This window comes from Pipistrellus kuhlii, unplaced genomic scaffold, assembly GCF_014108245.1.
Source record: "Pipistrellus kuhlii isolate mPipKuh1 unplaced genomic scaffold, mPipKuh1.p scaffold_m20_p_15, whole genome shotgun sequence".
NCBI classification, from domain to species: Eukaryota; Metazoa; Chordata; class Mammalia; order Chiroptera; family Vespertilionidae; genus Pipistrellus; species Pipistrellus kuhlii.
Window position 1 is genome coordinate 27886651 of NW_023425460.1, and position 18776 is coordinate 27905426.

Sequence of the window (18776 nt, forward strand, 5' to 3'; positions counted from 1 at the left end):
AGACTGCAATAAGATTGTCCTTGAAGTCTGTAAGCAGATGGTGTGTGTGTGTGTGTATGTGTGTGTGTGTGTGTGTGTGTGTGTTTATAACAGTGCTTACATAATCTCAACAGCCAGGCCCTAGGGACTCACACTTGGAGATGGAACAGTTGGTTTAAATTAGGTTTCCATGTGAAATACGGTATCTCTATTTTTTTTCCTAGCGTTGTGGGAAAGTATATGGAAAATCATTTGACTGATAGGAAATAAATCTGGATGCTTGATCAGGACTGAGGCACAAACCATGTGCTGGTCTCTGCTCCATGCAGCAATGCAGCAGGACTCTCCAGAGAAAGATGAGTTAACCCTTTCAAACCACTGGGCTAATGGATCACCAGAATAGTCTGAAAGAACCACGACTTTCCAGAGACATGATTTGATATCAGTCTCAACAACAATAAAAAGGAGCTAAAGCTACAGAAACATATAGTCAAAGCCTTCAAAAAACTGATGCGTTGGATGTCCTTGAGGAAACATTTTAACTTCTATGATTTAATTTTTATTTGTAAGGAGACAGGTTTGCATTTCTAGCTCAAAGAGTCAATGATCTTATGATTCTAAGTGTTGTTGTTCTTGTTTTCCATAGTCAACATTTTTATTCTAACTCAGAAAGCTCTCCTTTGTCTTCTCTGCCTTTTCAAATCTCCCTCCCTCATTTTTAATGCTCAGGACAAATTATACTTATTTAAGAATCATTTCATTTTTCTTGCTTCTGTGGTAGCATATCCCTCCATCCTATGTTCATTTCCATAACCACAGTTGGGATGATACAGTCCAGGGTTCAGGCTCTAGCACAAGGCTACATAGCTTTAAGCAGATTAACTTGGGTGTAGTAAGAATAGCAGCAGCAGCCCCAGTAGGAAGAGAGCTTGGGAGAAGAAGCGAACTCAGTGGCAGCAGCAGCATCAGGACAATCCCATGGAGATGAGGAGATGAAGCATTTATCATAAGGAGCAGCATTGCTTCAGTCCTTCGGCTTCCAGCAGAGACTACTGCCATTAGTGGTGCCCATGGGCCAACTCGGAGAGTTCTTGATCCCACTGATACTGCCTGGGAAGGGAAAGATATTCAGAGCAGTTAGGAGGACAATGCTCACCTTGAGTGTACCAATCCATAAATTCTTTTTTTAAAATTTTTTAATTGATTAAAGTATCACGTATTTGTCCTCAACCTCCCATTCCAATCCCCCACCCTTCCCCACTCATGCTCCCACCCCCTGTTGTCCTTGACCACTGGTTAGGCTCATATGTATACACATAAGCTCTTGGTTGATCTCTCCCTTTTATCCCTACCCTCCCTTTGAGGTCCAACAGTCTGACCCATGGCTCCTTATCTCTGAGTCTGTTATTGTTCATCAATCTATGTTGTTCAACATTTCCCCTAGATGAGTAAGATCATGTCCTACTAGAAATATACTTATAAGAATCAAAAATGAGACAAGCAGTAATTGTTATGCCGAAAGGCATATGAGTCAGTCTGTAGTGGATTTCTTTCTAGGCCAACAGTTCGTTTGAGACCCAATTTCAATGACAAACAGTTCTTTCCTTATGTGTACATGTCAGCAATGATATTTTAGTTCTGGATGGTGGACAAATGGTGGTAATGCAGATCCAACCCTCTCTGGTTTGGTCCTGGGCATTCTTCAGCGACACACAGCTGCTGTCTGCTAGTATGGCAAGGCATCGTCAGTGTCTTCCATCTCTGGACTGCTTCTCTTCTGTCTTCATGATTGGAGTAATCCTGTCAATTCCTCTCTGTTGCCAAAATCCACATGGTCTCAGAGTTCATAAATTATTTAAAGTGTCTACTATTATATTATTCTGTTATTCATAACTTTTTTGATTGTTCTGCCTCCAGCTAATGAACGTGGAATCACGGCATGCATCATCACCAGCATGCCCAAACTGCCTTTGTGTAACTCTGCTACCCTCTCAAGCTCTTTCTTGCTTTATTTTACTACATATTTACTTCTTCTTTTCTTTTTCTTTTTTCTTTCTTTATTGATTAAGGTATTATTCTAAGTGTTTGCTGGGGATTTCCCATAGCAGGATAGGACAAAAATCATGCTATAGGAAGAATTGGACAGAAGCACCAAAGATATTCAGTCTTTATCAGCAAAATAATTTTGTTTTCTAGAGAGCCAGGTTTTCACAAAGGTGACTTTTAATTGGGTAACTGGGTGAAGGTACAAGGCTTGGAAATGGTGAGCAAGGATTTACTTAGCAGCAGGGAAGGGGTTGGCTCTCAGGGAAGGGGTTGGCTCTGCAAATCCTAGAGGGAGATCCTGTGTGCTTCACGCAGCCCTGAGAGATTGGAATAAATGGTTATCTTTCCACCAGGAGAATCTGAATTCCTTGCAGGGTGAATAGGACCAGAGCTCATCCTAGGGGTCTGATGCCTAATCTGCTCTCCTAATGTTGCATGAGGACCCAGCGAAGTCCAGACAGGCAGAGAGCAGAGGAACATGCTCAGAGCCCACTGGACTGGGCCGGGAGGAGGCAGGTTATCACTGCAGTGCTCCTGGCTGGTACAGGAGTATGACCCTGTATGACAACTTCATGCTGCTATGATTTCTCTATATGTTCCTGAGTAGGGAATAGAAAAAGGGGTTCAGCATCAATCTCTTCTGTTCTGTTTTGTTCTTCAGCCATTTTTTTTTTGTTGTTGTTGTTTTGTTTTTGTATTCTCCTCGATATCTTCTTTTATTCCGGTTCTGTCCTCTTACTGAGGGCTTAGCCGGACCTAACCAATGCCACGTGGGAACTGTCATCCTTCATCAGATGAAAGAGCACCAGACTGGGAGTCCTAGTTTTGACACCAACAAGAATTGTGACCTCAGAAAGTCACTTCTCCCATGAGCCATAGATTCCTGACCTGGAAAATGGGGTTGGGCTGCCCTCTGTGGTTGCTGCCAGCAACAAATGCCATTCATTCCTATCACTTTATGGCCGTGCGTACATTCCTATCATTTTACAGGAGTGCACACAGAACTCTTTCCTGACGTTGTCGTGAGTCACCATCAACTCTGTTCAGGCCTCACTCTCACTCAGGCCCGGGAAGCGAATGGCCCCCAAGTTTCAACATTGTTATTGAACCAAGTGCAACTAATGGTCCATGTGGAGTTAAGATCCGATCTTCTGTTTGCTAAACACTGAGCTAATCAGCCCAGACATTAGTCAGGATGAAGAAAGCAACTTAAGTGAATGCTAGTTTCCAAGCACCAAAGAATAAGTAGAATAAAAATAATCTTAGAGACTAAGGAGAGGATTTTGAGGCTGCATATCATAAAGGGGGTCTTAGTACTCGGTTATTCTTGAATATCATACTCCAATTGTGTAGAAATGTCAAATCACATTAAAATAAATGTAAGCCCAGAGCTAGAGAACATTAGCGTGTGTGTATACACATTAGTCATTTAGTAAGTGAGTAATTAGTGTCACCTCTGGGGCATACACCTAAGTTCATATTCAGGCTTTGCCGCTTCTTGGTTGGGGACCTTGGGTAAGTCTCTTAGGCCTTCTGTCCCTCAGTTTTCTCTTCTATGAAGTGAGGATAATAGTGGTCTCTGATTCTTAAGATTGTTGGGAGAGAAAAATGAGTTATGTAAAGTGCTTAGTATAATTCCTGGTACATCATAAGTGCTGTATAGGTAGTTGCTCTTCTCATTTTTGTTTAGTCATTTGGGGATCATAATAGATAATGCATTTGTAAAAGACAGCTCAAAAATGTAGTTTTCCACTTGATGTTATGTATTTTACTACTGATAAGTATCTTTCATTGATGGGCTAAGTGCACTGATTGCATTTAATCTGGCTGTCCATTGGTCAAATATATTTAAATCGTTATCCTTTGGCCTTATTTTTGTATAGTTTCATGGAATTATATAGATCAAGAGGGAATTTATGAATTGCCTTTCAGCCTCCTTATTTTTTTGTTTGTCATCACCCGAGGATATTTTCTCCATTCATTTTTAGAGAGAGTGAAAATGGGGGTGGGGGAGGGGAGAGGAAGAGATAGAGACATCAGTATGAGAGAAATGCATCAACCAATTGCCTCCTGCCCCTGACTAGACTGGGTTAAAACCTGCAACCCAGGTACATGACCTTGATCTAGAATCCAACTTGGGATCCTTCCATATGCAGGCTGGTGCTCTAACCACTTAGCAGCACCATCCAGGACCAGCCTCCTGATTTTCAAAATGAAGATAAAGACCACAGAGAGATTGCATGACTTTCCCATTGCAAGCCGTGATGGAGAGTCAGTGACAGTGTCACCTTAGTCTCTTGGTTGGATCCTTCATTACCTAATATTAAGAATATTAGGAAAACAGTTCTTTTGTGGCAGGGGGGGGGGGGGGGGGGGAATGTTGTCATGCTTCCAGGACGTAGTTTCAGCCAGTGCCCTCTCTGCACTTTCCAGGTGAGCTCCTGGGTGACATGGCTGATCCTCACAGCCGGCTCCATGGAGGAGAAGCGGGAAGTCTTCTCATATTTGGTGCATGTGGCCAAATGCTGCTGGAACATGGGCAACTACAACACCGTCATGGAGTTCTTGGCCGGCCTCAGGTATGTGCAGAGGGGAATACGGCTATCCGGGCACAGTTTCCTCTTACTGGCTGAATGGCACTGAATTAGCTGCCTTGGTAACCACATTTACCCAAATTAGAAAGAGTAGAAGGGAGGGGAAAAGTGGACAGGAGAGAGAGAGAGAGAGAGAGAGAGAGAGAGAGAGAGAGAGAGAGGGAGGGAGAGAGGTGAGAGACCCACAGGAATTGGTTGCCTCCCACACTTACTCCAACCAGGGTGGGGAACCTGCAGCCCACATATGTGCCTGTGACTAGAATGGAACCTGTGACCCTTTGGATTTCGGGCCGACCCTCTAACCACTTAGCAATGTTGTCCAGGACTCAACCGTATTATTATTTTTTTAATATGTTTTATTGATTTTTTTATAGAGAGAAAAGGAGAGGGATAGAGAGCTAGAAACATCAATGAGAGAGAAACATAGACCAGCTGCCTCCTGCACATCCCCTATCGGGGGATGTGCCCGCAATCAATGTACATGCCCTTGACCGGAATCGAACCTGGGACTTTTCAGTCCTCAGACTGACGCTCTATCCACTGAGCCAAACCAGTTTCGGCTCAACTGTATTATTAATGTTTTGTTTTTTAAATTGAGACGTTGATACATGGGTATTTGTCATATTATATTTCTTTATTCTTTCAAATACCTTATATATTACATAATGAATTTTCAATCCAGTCTGATGTAAATCAAAATTGCAACCTCTCAGTTAATTTAAAGCTTTGCCCTTTTCCCTCATTTTGCAGCCCAACCAGTCTCAGAAAGTGCAGTAGGATAAAAAGGAATGGTTTATCTTTTCTCCCCCTCCCTCCAACTCAGGGCCCTACAGGAAAAGTGGACAGGAGAGCAGGAAGGAAGCAGGATAGAGGAAGGAGGGATCTTATTGGACCAGAACAGCTATCATCTGGCCTTGGTATTCCCACACAGAGAGCTGAATGTGGTGATTTAGGGGCATTTTCTAGTTATTCCCCTCAGATCCCCCATCTCCCATGGCACCATTTCCTGGCAAGAGGCGGTGCACCCTCAGTCCCCAGCGTCCAGCTCCAGAGGCCCTGCCCTCCCAGACGTTCCTCTGGAGTAGGTGGACCTTTTAAGATACTGCAGGGCCAACTGCCTGGCACAGTGTCCACTCCCGGCTCACAGGAAACACTCCCAGACTTTGCAAATGCATGGCACACCCACTCGAACCTTCTCCCTCAGATGGCAGCCTCTCCTGTCAGGCTTTCCCAGACAAGAGTCACACACCAGTCTGTGTGACCCACAAACTACCCAGGACACGGGTCCACCTCTCCAAAGAGTCCACTGGAAGCCCCCAAACTTCGAGAGATGTCCCCTTTCCCCGTAACACTGACAGTATTCCCTCCCCGGCCAACTAGATGCAGTCGTGGCCAGTGGTGGCTATAAGACCACTGGGGTGCAGAGCAGTTTCAGAGACAATCTGGAGCCTCTCCTTCGCAGCAATTTCAAAATAGTAAAGTCCCATTAAACATCCTTTTATGCAAATAATACTTCAAGGCAATGCCCCTCATGATGGGCCAGTGGCTTAATGTCAAAGCTGGAGTCAGTAAAAGCAAAGAGGCAGAAGCAGGCCTCCTTTCCTCACGTTGAAAGGATCAAGAGGAGTGGGTGAGCCGAAACTGGTTTGGCTCAGTGGATAGAGTGTCGGCCTGTGGACTGAAAGGTCCCGGGTTCGATTCCGGTCAAGGGCATGTACATTGGTTGCGGGCACATCCGCGGTAGGGGGTGTGCAGGATGCAGCTGGTCGATGATTCTCTCTCATCGACGTTTCTAGCTTCCTATCCCTCCCCCTTCCTCTCTGTAAAAATTCAATAAAATATATTTTTTTAAAAAAAGAAGAGTGGGTGACACGTTTTCTACAGGCAGCCCTCCATCAGCACTCATACAAACACTGTCCCCCAGAGGTCTCTCTCTGGGCATCGCTGCTGGGAAAGCTCCCGCCTAAGCTCAGTGCCCACCTTCCAAACTAACGCATTCCACACGGGTTTTCGTTTGTACCGGTCCTGTTTCATTTTGTGCTTCATTTTATAAAAGCAATATTAGACATCGCTTGGGGAAGTAAGTGGAGATATGAATCCTAAATAAATATTTAAAACAGAGAGAAAATGAATGGCTCTATATAGACTTTAGGCTGTGTACTGTGAACCATATTATTTCCCCTTCGGTCTGAAAAAAAAAAAAGTGTCATTTACTTGCAAATAGGTCAAGAAAAGTTTTAAAAATGTGGCAGTTCATGGACCAGTCCGACCTGGAGACCATGAGGAGCCTGAAGGACGCCATGGCTCAGCACGAGTCCTCCTGCGAGTACAGGAAGGTGGTGACGCGGGCGCTGCACATCCCGGGCTGCAGAGTGGTCCCGTTCTGCGGCGTGTTCCTGAAGGAGCTCTGCGAGGTGCTGGACGGCGCCTCTGGCCTCGTGAAGCTCTGCCCCAGATACAACTCCCAGGAGGAGACGCTGGAGGTGAGTGAGGCCTTCGCAGCCCTCCCTATCCGGAGCCTCGCTGCTGCCCTGGCCCCCACTCACTCCAGTGACCCAGGGGTCCGTTGTTGCTGCTGTGTGGATCCCTGTTAGGGCCCTGAGAGTCCCGGAGAACAGAACACCAACCGGCACTGTTTGGGGCTTAGTTTAGTTAAGTTAGCTTTATTTTTTATTTTTATTTTTTATTTTTTTTTATTTTCGAGAGGAAGGGAGAGGAAGAGAGAGAAAAGCATCCATGATGAGAGAGAATTGTGGATCGGCTGCCTCCTGCACACCCCCCACCGGGGATCAAGCCCACAACCCAGGCATGGGCCCCTGACTGGAATAGAACCTGGGACCCTTCCGTCCACAGGTCCAAGCTCTGTCCACTGAGCCAAGCCAGCCAGGGCTGGTTAAGTGAGCCTGAACGGGACAATGTGAAGATACCAGTGGAAACTGGCATTGCTTTCTGATTTTTCCCTTAAGGTTGATGGGGTTTTCTTTGTCTCATTGGTTGGGGATGTCTGGTTGCAGAGGATAAAGGAAGTCAAGTGAGAGTCTTAACTTTTCCAAGTCAGCAGAAGTAAGAATGTGGGCAAGTCAGCAGTGCCTTTCTCCCTTCCTTCGTTTGGGGGGGAAAGGGGGAGGAGATGATGGAAAAGCTGGTGCCTCATCTGAAGATGGGCTCCAGGCTGCTGGCCATGGCTGCCTCGCTTGTCCCAGGCCCATTCTGACTCCCAGAGAGGACCATGTGAGCTTTGCCTTGGGGCATTGGGCACTGGGAGGAGGGACTCTAAGAAACTAGAAGGTAAGAAACCTCCCTGTTTTAGGTGTAGAAATGAAAGGAGAGACTAAACGGCAGGAGAGCTTCATGGAGAATTTTGAGGAGTCCTATACCTGGAACTATCGATATTAATAGATTCAATTGTGGGACACACCTGAATCTAGGCTCATTCTCACCATGGTGGCAGTATCCACTGATCTTACACACAAGCATACACACACACACACACACACACACACACACACACACTCCCTCTTGGCGGGGGTGGGAAGACTCTTCTAAAACATCAGCCTCTTCTAGCCGGGACCGGTTTGGCTCAATGGATAGAGCGTCGGCTTGGGGACTGAAGGGACCCGGGTTCGATTCCGGTCAAGGGCATGTACCTTGGTTGCGGGCATATCCCCAGTAGGGGGTGTGCAAGAGGCAACTGATCGATGACTCTCTCTCATCGATGTTTCTAACTCTCTGTCTCTCTCCCTTCCTCTCTGTACAAAATCAATAAAATATATTTTTAAAACATCAGCCTCTTCTATGTCATCTGGGCACAAAGGTGTCTCCTGGTATCGGGGAGGCCTATAGCCCTGATGAGTACAGGCAACTCAGCCGGCTCCATCTCTCGGCTTATTTAAGGGGAACGAAAGTATCAGAAATGAAGGAGAACCCTGAAAGCAAGGCCCCCGGCCTTACCCACACCCGCTCCCTCGTTCTTCAGGAGGGAAGGCCATATCTCAGGGCCCCACTGCAGCAGGGGATGGGAGAAACTTCCCGGTCAAGACAGTGGATAAGAGTGCAAACCCAGCCAGGAAATCTCTGGCTCACCTTCGGACATATGGGAAGCAAAGCAAAATGCCACCTTTCTCGGTGATTTTATCTGGTTCCGTAGTAGAGAATACTTTTTCATAATTTTTCTCAATTCTCCCTGCAAGCATAAAATAACCCTGCCCTTCCTCAGGAAAGTAGCTAATATTCTCTCTAGGGAACCTTGGAATAATATTGCTTTTTTGTGTTTTCAATTCCAAGTGCAGTGTTAGTTCCTAGAGGGACTAAAGTTGTCTTAGTGAAAACAAGAGTAAGTTTTGATAGTTCATGTGGTGAAAGGGAAAAAAATGTGTTTCCTGGAGGTTCTTGTTTTTTTCCAATAAAATAGTCACAAATACCATTATTTATGAGTATTACGATTTCATTTCCCTAGCAACATAGGTTATTTAGATGTACTGTATGACGTAGCAATAACAATCAATCTCTCGGTATATTTTTCTGTAGTTTGTAGCTGACTACAGTGGACAAGATAATTTTTTACAACGCGTGGGACAGAATGGCTTGAAGAATTCGGAGAAGGAGTCCACCGTCAACAGCATCTTCCAGATCATCAGGAGCTGCAGCCGCAGTCTGGAGGCGGAGGATGAGGACAGCCCCAGTGAGGGGAGCAGCTCTCGGAAAAACTCCCTGAAGGACAAAGCTCGCTGCCAGTGAGTTTACATTTTAACAGGAAGGAGGGGGCTCATTGCTTCTTCTTCCTATTTCGGTTTGGTTTCAGGCAGATGCCTAAAAAAAAAAAAAAAACACCACCACATTTATCAGTAAGCAGTGCTTCTTTCTCTTCCATCTTTACAAATTCTGAATTAGATTTTTTTTCCCTGTTTTTAAAATATACTTTGTATTGATTTCAGCGAGGAAGGGAGAAGGAGAGAGAGATAGAAACATCAATGGTGAGAATCATTGATCAGCTGCTTCCTGCACACCCCCCACTGGGGATCGAGCCTGCAGCCCATGCATGTAACCTGACTAGGAATCAAACTGTTAACCTCTTAGTTCATAGGTTAACACTAAACCACTGAGCCGTGCCGGCTGGGCAAGAATTTTTGTTTTTAATTTGGCTGCGTTGTTCTGAAATTACTGCTTATAATCTAATTTCTTGCCGTCAGTTAGACTCTAAAGGAAGCTAGAGCTACCCTGCTATTTCTGAAAATTCAACCAATTAAATTTCAGGATTAGAACCATGGTCCCATTTGTTTATTTCATAGCTGCTATACAAATAGTTTTTAATAATCACTGAGTGGAACACAGGAGTGGTATTAGCATTTTTAAATGAAATATAGTGATTTAGTAGGGGTAGAGTGACACTTACTAGGTAGTATTTTTAGCAACTTCCCCCAACCTTTGAGTGAGTCTAAGTCAGGATTCAAGGCTCTCACTTTCAGAAACACAGCTCTGTGAGGTGACAACCTCAGCTTTGCAACTTTTTACTTGTTCCAGTTGCTGTTTATCAGCAGGCATTGCAATCTAGCCAGATGTGCTTATCCACAACCAAATGGAAGATCAGAGACCAGGGGGGCCATGCATTGCTTCTCTTCAAGGTTGTTTAGTCACAGTCAAGCCTATCTCAATGGCAGAACCTGGCCCAGCTGTAGGAATCAATTCTTCAGCACCTCCAGAACTGTTAGGTCTACTGGCATTGACGTCTTTGCCACGAAAGGTTTTATTTGTAGTTAGTACTCATGAATCAGACCTTGCCGTTGTCTTAGGGTCCTTATATGTTTGTGTGTGTGTGTGTGTGTGTGTATGTGTGTGTGTGTGTCTGTCTCCGTAAGCCATTGCTATTCATTTTGCAGAGTCTTTCCAGTTGTCTGTGTATGTGTGTGAGCCTACAATGGGAAGAGTGACAGTGTTTTCAGAAAATAATTTATTTAGAGTTAGAGTACTAGATACTTAGACTCAGTGGTGAACACAGAAATGAATGCTTTGTATCTGAACCCCTAATGGTATTATGTTTTAAGGAGGTAAACCTATATTCCAAATTTCTTTGGGCCTCCTTCCAGACCTCACTTCCTTGCTCATTCCTCCAGAGAGGACCCAGGTGCTCATAGGTTAACTGTTAGTGCCCTCACCGGTGTCCCAGCCCTAAAGCTCAAATGTCTCTTAGGTAGCTAGCTTTCTTTTAAGTTTATCTCAGTCCAAAGATTACTTGAAAGTTTTCTCACTAACTGTGTGTTGCCTTTAGTATTATATTATAGGTAGCATTATATATGTGTTAGTATGTACAGTATCAGGGGACCACCTACAAATAAGCACATGTCCACTCAAGAAGCATCTCATAGCCATTTAAGTCCTTAACCTATATCTACCTCTATTTACCTGTATAGGTATCTATGTATATATCTACCCCCTTCCACACACACACACAAAAAAATTTGTAGATGCCTATGAGAATAAATATAACTAATTGAAGATATTAAGGGAAATAAGTTAGGGAGAAATAATACAAAAATGTATGCTCTACATTCTTTATAGTGACTTAATTTTGTTCTGAGATTCTTAATGGCCAAAGGGAAGGTGGAGTCATGATTTATTACAAGTTTCACGATATTTATAAGAAAAATCAAACAGACCTTGGGATAAACCTTTTCTTCCTATTGAGTTCTGGCAAAAATTCATTCCTTAAATCCTACTATAAGGGAAACATCATCTCTGAATAGATAAACTGGCTTTTTGATAACAACCTTTACTTGTTTTGGGATGGGGTGTCAATTAAAAGTGTCCACCTTCCTAAAATACTTTCAGGGCTGTTACCTTTGGTTGAGCCTCAGAGACCAAGCTGCTGAGCTTTCCCTTCACCTTCACCATCTTTTCCATTTGCTGGGGGTTCCTTCAAGTGATAAATCTCTTACCTAATCCTGTCACCTCCCATGACATTTTTATTTCCAGCCTCCTGCTTATTCTCTTGTTCTCTTTCTAACGGTTTTATCATCTACATCCTAAGAACATTTCCCTTCCGCTTCCCATTTTCCAGATCCTGCTTCTAAGCACTCTTAGGAGGAGGGGAAATAGCTCAAAAATGTAAATATTTCTTTTACAAAACCTGTGAAGCCATGTTGAAAAGCTCACATTGTAACCTCTGGGTCTCAGTACCAGGAACAGTTTCTTTACCCCAAGTGACTGCGATTCTGACATGAGGCGCTGGACACACGAGGCGGGAGTGGGGTGTTCAATAAAATCTCTGAAAGCAGACCAGCAGGCCCTGTTTCCAGGACTTGGAAATTGATTCTGGGTTCAGAGCCTCATACTGACGTTGTAAATACAATCCTGACAATAATGATATTAGTAATATTTAACATTATTATTTATTAGTAATATTTAACATTATTATTTATTTTTAACAAACACTGTCGTAATATTTTACAAATGTTACATTATTTAATCCTCACAGCAGTTGCATTTTCCTCGTGATCTCTCTCCCAGCAGGGCCAGGGTTTAACCTCAGGCTAACAGGCTCCGAAGTCCACACACCACCCAGATATGATTTAGAAGCTGTCTGTTGTTGAGGAAAGTGCTAGGTTAATTAAAAGCAAGAATTTGCCAGAAGCAAGCTTAAAAGTCTGGATGTTATTAGAGAGCAGCAATAGTTAGTCCTTTGGAGAACATATACATTTTCTCTGATCTTACAAAATTAATTTAGGCTCACCACCTGATGAATTATGTTCATGTTATCATATTAACTTTTTAGGAAGTCATGAAGGGTTATTAAGAAAATACACTTGTCCCCTAAGAATATTTTCATCAGGGAACACTGGAAAAGTGTTTGTTAATTTATGGTTTCTAACTGAAGGATATTACAGAAGCCCTCTGGAGAGGGACACAAACTTTCCTTCTCTTTTTACTCCGTCATCCTCTTCGTAAGAAATATGACTTGTTTGACAAGGTATTTCTTTACCGGTAAACCACATATTTGACATTTGGTTAATGTTATTTGGTTCCTAAATAAATCTTTACGTTCCACTTTATTCCTTTTTGTAAACCCACAGAAACGTGTCTCCTGAGAGGGTCAGGTATAGAAGTGCATAAAATTCACTAAGAGACAAAGCTTCTAGGTTCCTTCTCGAAAGGAACTTATTTTTTTACAAATAATTGTCTGGGCACTCATCCCTGGAAGAATGCTTTGTAATGGAATATTAACACTGAGCATTAGTTCTTTTGTTCTGGGAAGAAGAAAAAAAGAAGAAGAGGAAGGAAGAAAGAAACTGACTCCAAGAAAGAGTGTCTATTCTCTCGCCCAGCTCCCATTATGTATGAGTAGCAGAAAAGGGCTCCAGAAAAGCTTAGAGTTTTCCTTTCCAGACACTGTTCTTCATAATTAATGCTTGTAGGGGTTTTGGGTTTTTTTGTTTTTGTTTTTTGGCTGGAATATGCTTGATTTAGTTCAGAACTCAAACTAAACAAAATATGAGAAATGCCATTTCTCTTGCTAAATGAAAATCAGAAATTTTAAGTCCAGCTTAACATATGTTGTATTTCATGGGTATTAACACTTCCCAATTGAATCCTTTTTGTACTTGAAAAACAAAACAATAACAAAAAGTATGACATAAAGAATATGGAAATGGTTCCAAAGAAAGGAAATAAAAAGATTAAAGGGCTTGGCTGTGGTCTAAAGAAAGCCCCTCTAGAGGAACAGCTGGGCTGGGTTAGGCTCAGGAACGGAAGAGGAGAAGGAGAAGTGGGAGGGAAGAAACCTCCGTCTTCCTGTACTTCATCATAGTGGTATACTTCACTGAGCCAGATGCTGTGTTGTTGCTTCACGGGTGTTATTTTATTTGAACTGCATCATTTATCTGTGAAATGGGTATTGTCTTTTTGCCAATAACAGATAGGTAAGGTGAGGCTCAGAGAAGTTGAGTCCTTTGACTGGGTCACACAGCAAATAGGTGGTGGAGCTGACCATTAGGCTTAGGGTGATTCTAGAAGGCATGTTGCTAATCACCGTGCTGTATGTGGGGGGTGTGGGGGGCATGGGCACCAGTGCAGTATATGTAAGAGGGCACAGTATTGGTTTTTTGTTGTTACTGAGAGCAGTTTCATCAGGATGGAATTGAGTGTCTACAAAGGACTTTTTTTTTTCTTTCTTTCTTCACCTTTTTGTGTGGAAATGGAACATTAAGTGCATAAAGTAGAATGTATTTTTGCACACAGCAACCATATCTTGATTTCTAATAACTTTCTTCAAGAAAAGAAAGCAGAGCTCCTTGAAGAAATGGTTGATTCTAGGATGGGGGCTGGAAATACACAAGATGAGCCAGGAACATGTTGTTGTGCCAGAAAGTAGAGATGTGCTTAAAAACAACAACAAAACAGACTGTCAACATGACTTACCCCTGTGGATGCTGACCTGGCCTGGCCGAGGGAGTGTTGGTCATGGGTTGTTATTTTTAAAAGTACACAAGAGCTGACTACAAACGCTCCCAATGGCCAATTTAAGCAAAATAAAGTAGCATTTGATTATAATCTAAAGTATTAAATAAATATGCATGAGTTCACATATATAAATGATTAAAAAAAAAATGGGGGAGAAGAGATAATTCCACATAACTTATCAGGTACTCTGCCCTGTAGGAGGTAGAGCATAACTCCTCACTCCTTACATGTGGGCTACGCCTAGTGACTTCCTTCCAAAGAGGACAGTCTAAAGAGGAGGCTTTAAAAGAAAACACAGCTCTGAACAACACCCCTCACCCAGGTCAGGTACAACAGAGGTAAGTCGTGTTGACAGTCTGTTCCCCGGATCTGATATGATGTGAATGCCACTCCCTCCATGGGCTTCCTGCCCAGAACCTCGAACCCCAGGCTAATTATAAGAAAATATCAGGCAAATTCTAAATGAGGGAAATTCTACAAAATACCTGAGCCGTGTTTCTCAAAACTGTCAAGATCATCAAAAAGAAGGAAAGGCTGAGAAACTGTCATGTCTAAGAGGAGCCTAAAGCAACAGGGCAACCAACTATAATGTGGTATCCTAGATGGAGTCCTGGGACAGAAAAAGGACATGGGTAAAAAGTGAAGGAAATCTAGAGTATGGACTGTTATGAATAGTAATGTGTCAGTATTGGTTTATGAATTTTGTCAGATATACCATCCTTAATATAAGATGCTAGTAATAGGGGAAAGTGGATGCGGAGGTATACTCTCTTTGCAATTTCTCTACATATCTAAAACTATTCTAAAATTTAACATTTTCTTAAAAACTAATGTATTAGTATTTGAATAATTATCAAGTGAATATATACATAACTACCACCCAGAGTGGAAACATTACCAGCTCCCATAAGCCCCTTATTTTCCTTCTTAATCATATCACTGTCAATTTTATGATAACACATCCTGCTTTTCTTTACAATTTTACCACTATTATGCATTCTTAAACTTTTTCCTGATTTAGAAATTTACATGTATATAAATATAGTATTATTTCTTGTGTGTCTTGTTTACAATTTGCCCATGTTGTTGCACGTAGTTAGCTGTTGGTTGTTATTTTTATTGCTGTGCAGAATTACACTGTATGAGTACACCAGGTTTTATTTATCCGCTTTATCGTTGCTGGACATTTGGATCGTTTCCAGGGTGGGTGATCTGAAAAGGATATTCTGACCATCATATTTGTGAAATCTCCTATAGGTTTCTTTTCTTTTTTTTTAAGGATATCTATTTATGTGAGGTGAGAAGGAAGACCTGCTATTTGGAGGCAGGACTGGGATCTTGCTCGGGGACCAGGATCTAGACTGAGTCCAAGAAGCCCAGTGCTGCTGCTGCTGCTCATGCTTCGCCAATAGGCAGTGGGCTGCCCACATGCCTCAGGACAATGGGAACATTCCTTCCCAGACTTGTTGGACCGGCTCCTTCTCAGTTTTACTCACCACTTTGCTTGTACTGTGTATGGGTCAGACAACAGGAACCTTGATCTTACTAACAATCCCTTGTGCTTTGAAGAGAATGAATCTCTCTTGGGCATGTTTCTACCCAGGCGACCAGATAGCAAGGAGGCAGTGGTCTCCCTTGCCTTTTCACCCGTCCCCACCCCCAGATCCTTCTGGTTCTGAAAACACAGGTTCCTCACGCAGGGCAGGAGACGTGCTAACTTTCTCAGCAGACAAGTCCTTTGTGTGCACACACACCCAGTGAGAGTCTAAGGTTGTGTCAGGGAGATCTGTTTTGCTTCTCTGGCCACCATGACTCTATTTCCCAACGAGTGTCTTTGAACTAATCGTGTTTGATTTTTAACAGAGGCTTTTCTCGGGCCAGCTTATTAAGGCTTGTTTTGCCCACATTAGCCCTTCTGTATTCAGGTCATGACTCTTCTTAACGATCAAGTTGAAAACAAAAGAACCTAGTGATGAAGGTTCCAGGCTAAAGAGTCAGACAGACCAGAATCCTGCCTCCGGTAGGCCGCTTCTGAGCTGGGTAACCTGGAGGAGTTACCCACCCCTTCCAAGCCTCAGGTATCTTCGTAGGATTAAAAAAAAAAAAAAAAAAATAGTAAGAAACATTACTTCGAAAGTAGGATCAGGTGCAAAAATGTATGTAGAATATTTAACACAGTTCCTGACACAACAGGGAAAATGGAATACATAATGATAATTGCTGTTGACATTAAAATACATAACTGACCTAGTAATTTCTTTCCTTATCCCTGTGTTTATAATATTGCTATATACAAGGTTTTAGAACATAGCTATAAAAATTACTGCGACTTTCAGCATTTTATGTTTTCTATGCTAATTAGAGTTCATCATGGAATAAAAAATATGCCCAGTGTCAGTGAAAGGCTTTGTGTTGTTCTCACTTCTGCTTATAAGACAGACCAAATTTGTATCTCTTTCCATCAGGTTTGTAATTGGAGATTTGCTGGATACGGAAAATGACATCTTTGAGCAGCCCAAAGAATGGGACCCTCATGGGTTAGAAGAGCCACAGAAGGCCTTTGACCACGGGATAGAGCTCATCCCATGGTACGTGCTGTCCGTCCGAGCTGACGTGCACCAGTTCCTGCTGCAGGGGGCCACGGTCATCCGCTATGACCAGGACACGCACCTCTCCGCCCGCTGCTTCCTCCAGCTTCAGCCTGACAACAGCACCTTGACCTGGACCAAGCCCACCACGGCCTCCCCCGCCAGTGCGAAAGCAAAACTCGGTGTGCTTACTGCCACGTCCGAGCCTGGCAAATTCCCGTTACTGGGCAACGCTGGATTAAGTGGCCTGGCGGAGGGGATCTTGGATCTGTTCTCCGTAAAGGCTGTGTACATGGGGCACCCTGGCATTGATATACACACTGTGTGTGTTCAGAACAAACTAAGTGGCATGTTTCTCTCGGAGACTGGTGTGACGCTGCTCTATGGGCTTCAGACCACGGACAATAGATTACTGCACTTTGTGGCGCCGAAGCACACGGCTAAAATGCTCTTCAGCGGGCTGTTGGAACTCACGAAAGCTGTGAGAAAGATGAGGAAGTTCCCTGACCAAAGACAGCAGTGGCTGCGGAAACAGTACGTCAGCCTCTATCAGGTAAGGAGTGCGACCTTCCCACTCTCCTCGGCAGTAACATTGTAAAGGTATAAATCTTATGAAAACACTTTTGGCTCATTCTCCCAACGCAGTCACTTCCTACCTGAATGATAGTGGGCAGCTTTTACTTAGCCTCTCTGTGCTCAGTCTTTATCTATAAAATGAGAAGAACAGCAGTACCTACTCATAGGGTGTCTGTGATGTTTCATTGAGTTTATATGTGTAAAGGCAAATTGTAAATTCTTATATATAAAGGATATTGGCTCATAGTAGGTCCTGTTATTATTTGATATGAAAATAGTGACTGTGGTCATTATACCTCTCCCATCTGAAAAGAAACCAGTTAATGTAAAAGCATTTTCCCTTAAAGTTTCCACAGAAAGCATTGGGATCTGAACACTTTTATTATTAATTAGGGACTAACTGATTCATTGGAAACCTTCACTTTGGGAATAGAAATCCCGCTTCCTCATGCCCATGCAATACCTCTGAAGAGAGATCATATCCTGAATAAGTAACTTGATTAATTAGTTAATAAGCACATAGGCCTACATACACGGATATGCTAATGCTGCACAGCACAAAGCCCCTTTTAGTTAATTCATCTAAAGTGGAAACCAGAATACCTGCTTCCTATCTACTCCACAAGGAGCTTTCAGTTCTGTCAGTTGCTTGGAGGAGGGTCTTCAGGAGCAATTATGAATTTTTACTTACAGTCATTCTGCAGCCTTATAAAATCATGGAAATCCAGTCAACCTGGCCATAAACCAAAGTCTTCGAGCTCAATTACAACCACTGGCACAAAGGCTATGTAATATATTGGCTCCATTTGTTTCCTTCCCAAGTTTAGAGCATAAAGTAGCTGAATTAATCCATAAAGTATACTTAGTTTCTCAGGTTTTGCTGAAAGAGGCACCAGCTTAGACCATGAACAGCTTATGAGAAGAAGGAAGAGGAAGAGGTGCTGCTAGAGCAAAGGCACAGGAAGTGACCCAGGGCAGACTTACTCCTATCAGCAGCAAATCCGGCTACACCTCTCCCTTCCCCCTACCAAACCCTCCTCCCTCCTCCCTGCATGGAACCAAGTGGTTACAAGTGGAAAAGCAAAAACAACTCCATGTATCTCAGTCTCTTCTGAAAACATAGGTGATGTTCTTCCTCAAAACAGTGTCCTACATGAACTGCCCAGGAAGGAAGGCATCATGTCTTAGAAATAAACACTAGAGATTTCTTAGTCAACAAACTGATCATTTTCCTATTATACAGACTTGTTCTCAGACTATCTTAAGGAACATCAAAATGATGCTAATTTGGTACTTGGAGAACAAAAGGTCAAATAGGCAGCATGCTGAATGCCCTTCTTGGTGACTTATAATAAGGCTTAGCACATTTAAGGCTTGGAGGAGTCCCAAGTACAAAAGAAACCTATAATATATAATGTATATTTGAGTTAAAGAAATTTATTTAAAAAAAAAAAAAAAAAGCCTTGAGTTTTCAAAACTGCTTTTAAGAATATTTCTTTATCTCTAATTTGGGAAGAGCTTGTATAGAAAATAATATTTC

The 18776-nt window shown here is 42.9% G+C and overlaps 1 protein-coding gene across 3 annotated transcripts in view; it reads left to right on the forward strand.

The window, feature by feature from the left end:
• The window catches only part of PLCE1 (phospholipase C epsilon 1), a 267939-nt gene that overhangs the window by 184358 nt on the left and 64805 nt on the right, over positions 1-18776 (forward strand). For all 3 annotated transcript variants that reach the window (XM_045581915.1, XM_036438599.2, XM_036438600.2), the window contains exons 5-8: positions 4459-4604; positions 6844-7102; positions 9147-9352; positions 16538-17213. In XM_045581915.1, the coding sequence (XP_045437871.1) occupies positions 4459-4604; positions 6844-7102; positions 9147-9352; positions 16538-17213 (1287 nt within the window). The remainder of the gene's footprint in view (positions 1-4458; positions 4605-6843; positions 7103-9146; positions 9353-16537; positions 17214-18776) is intronic.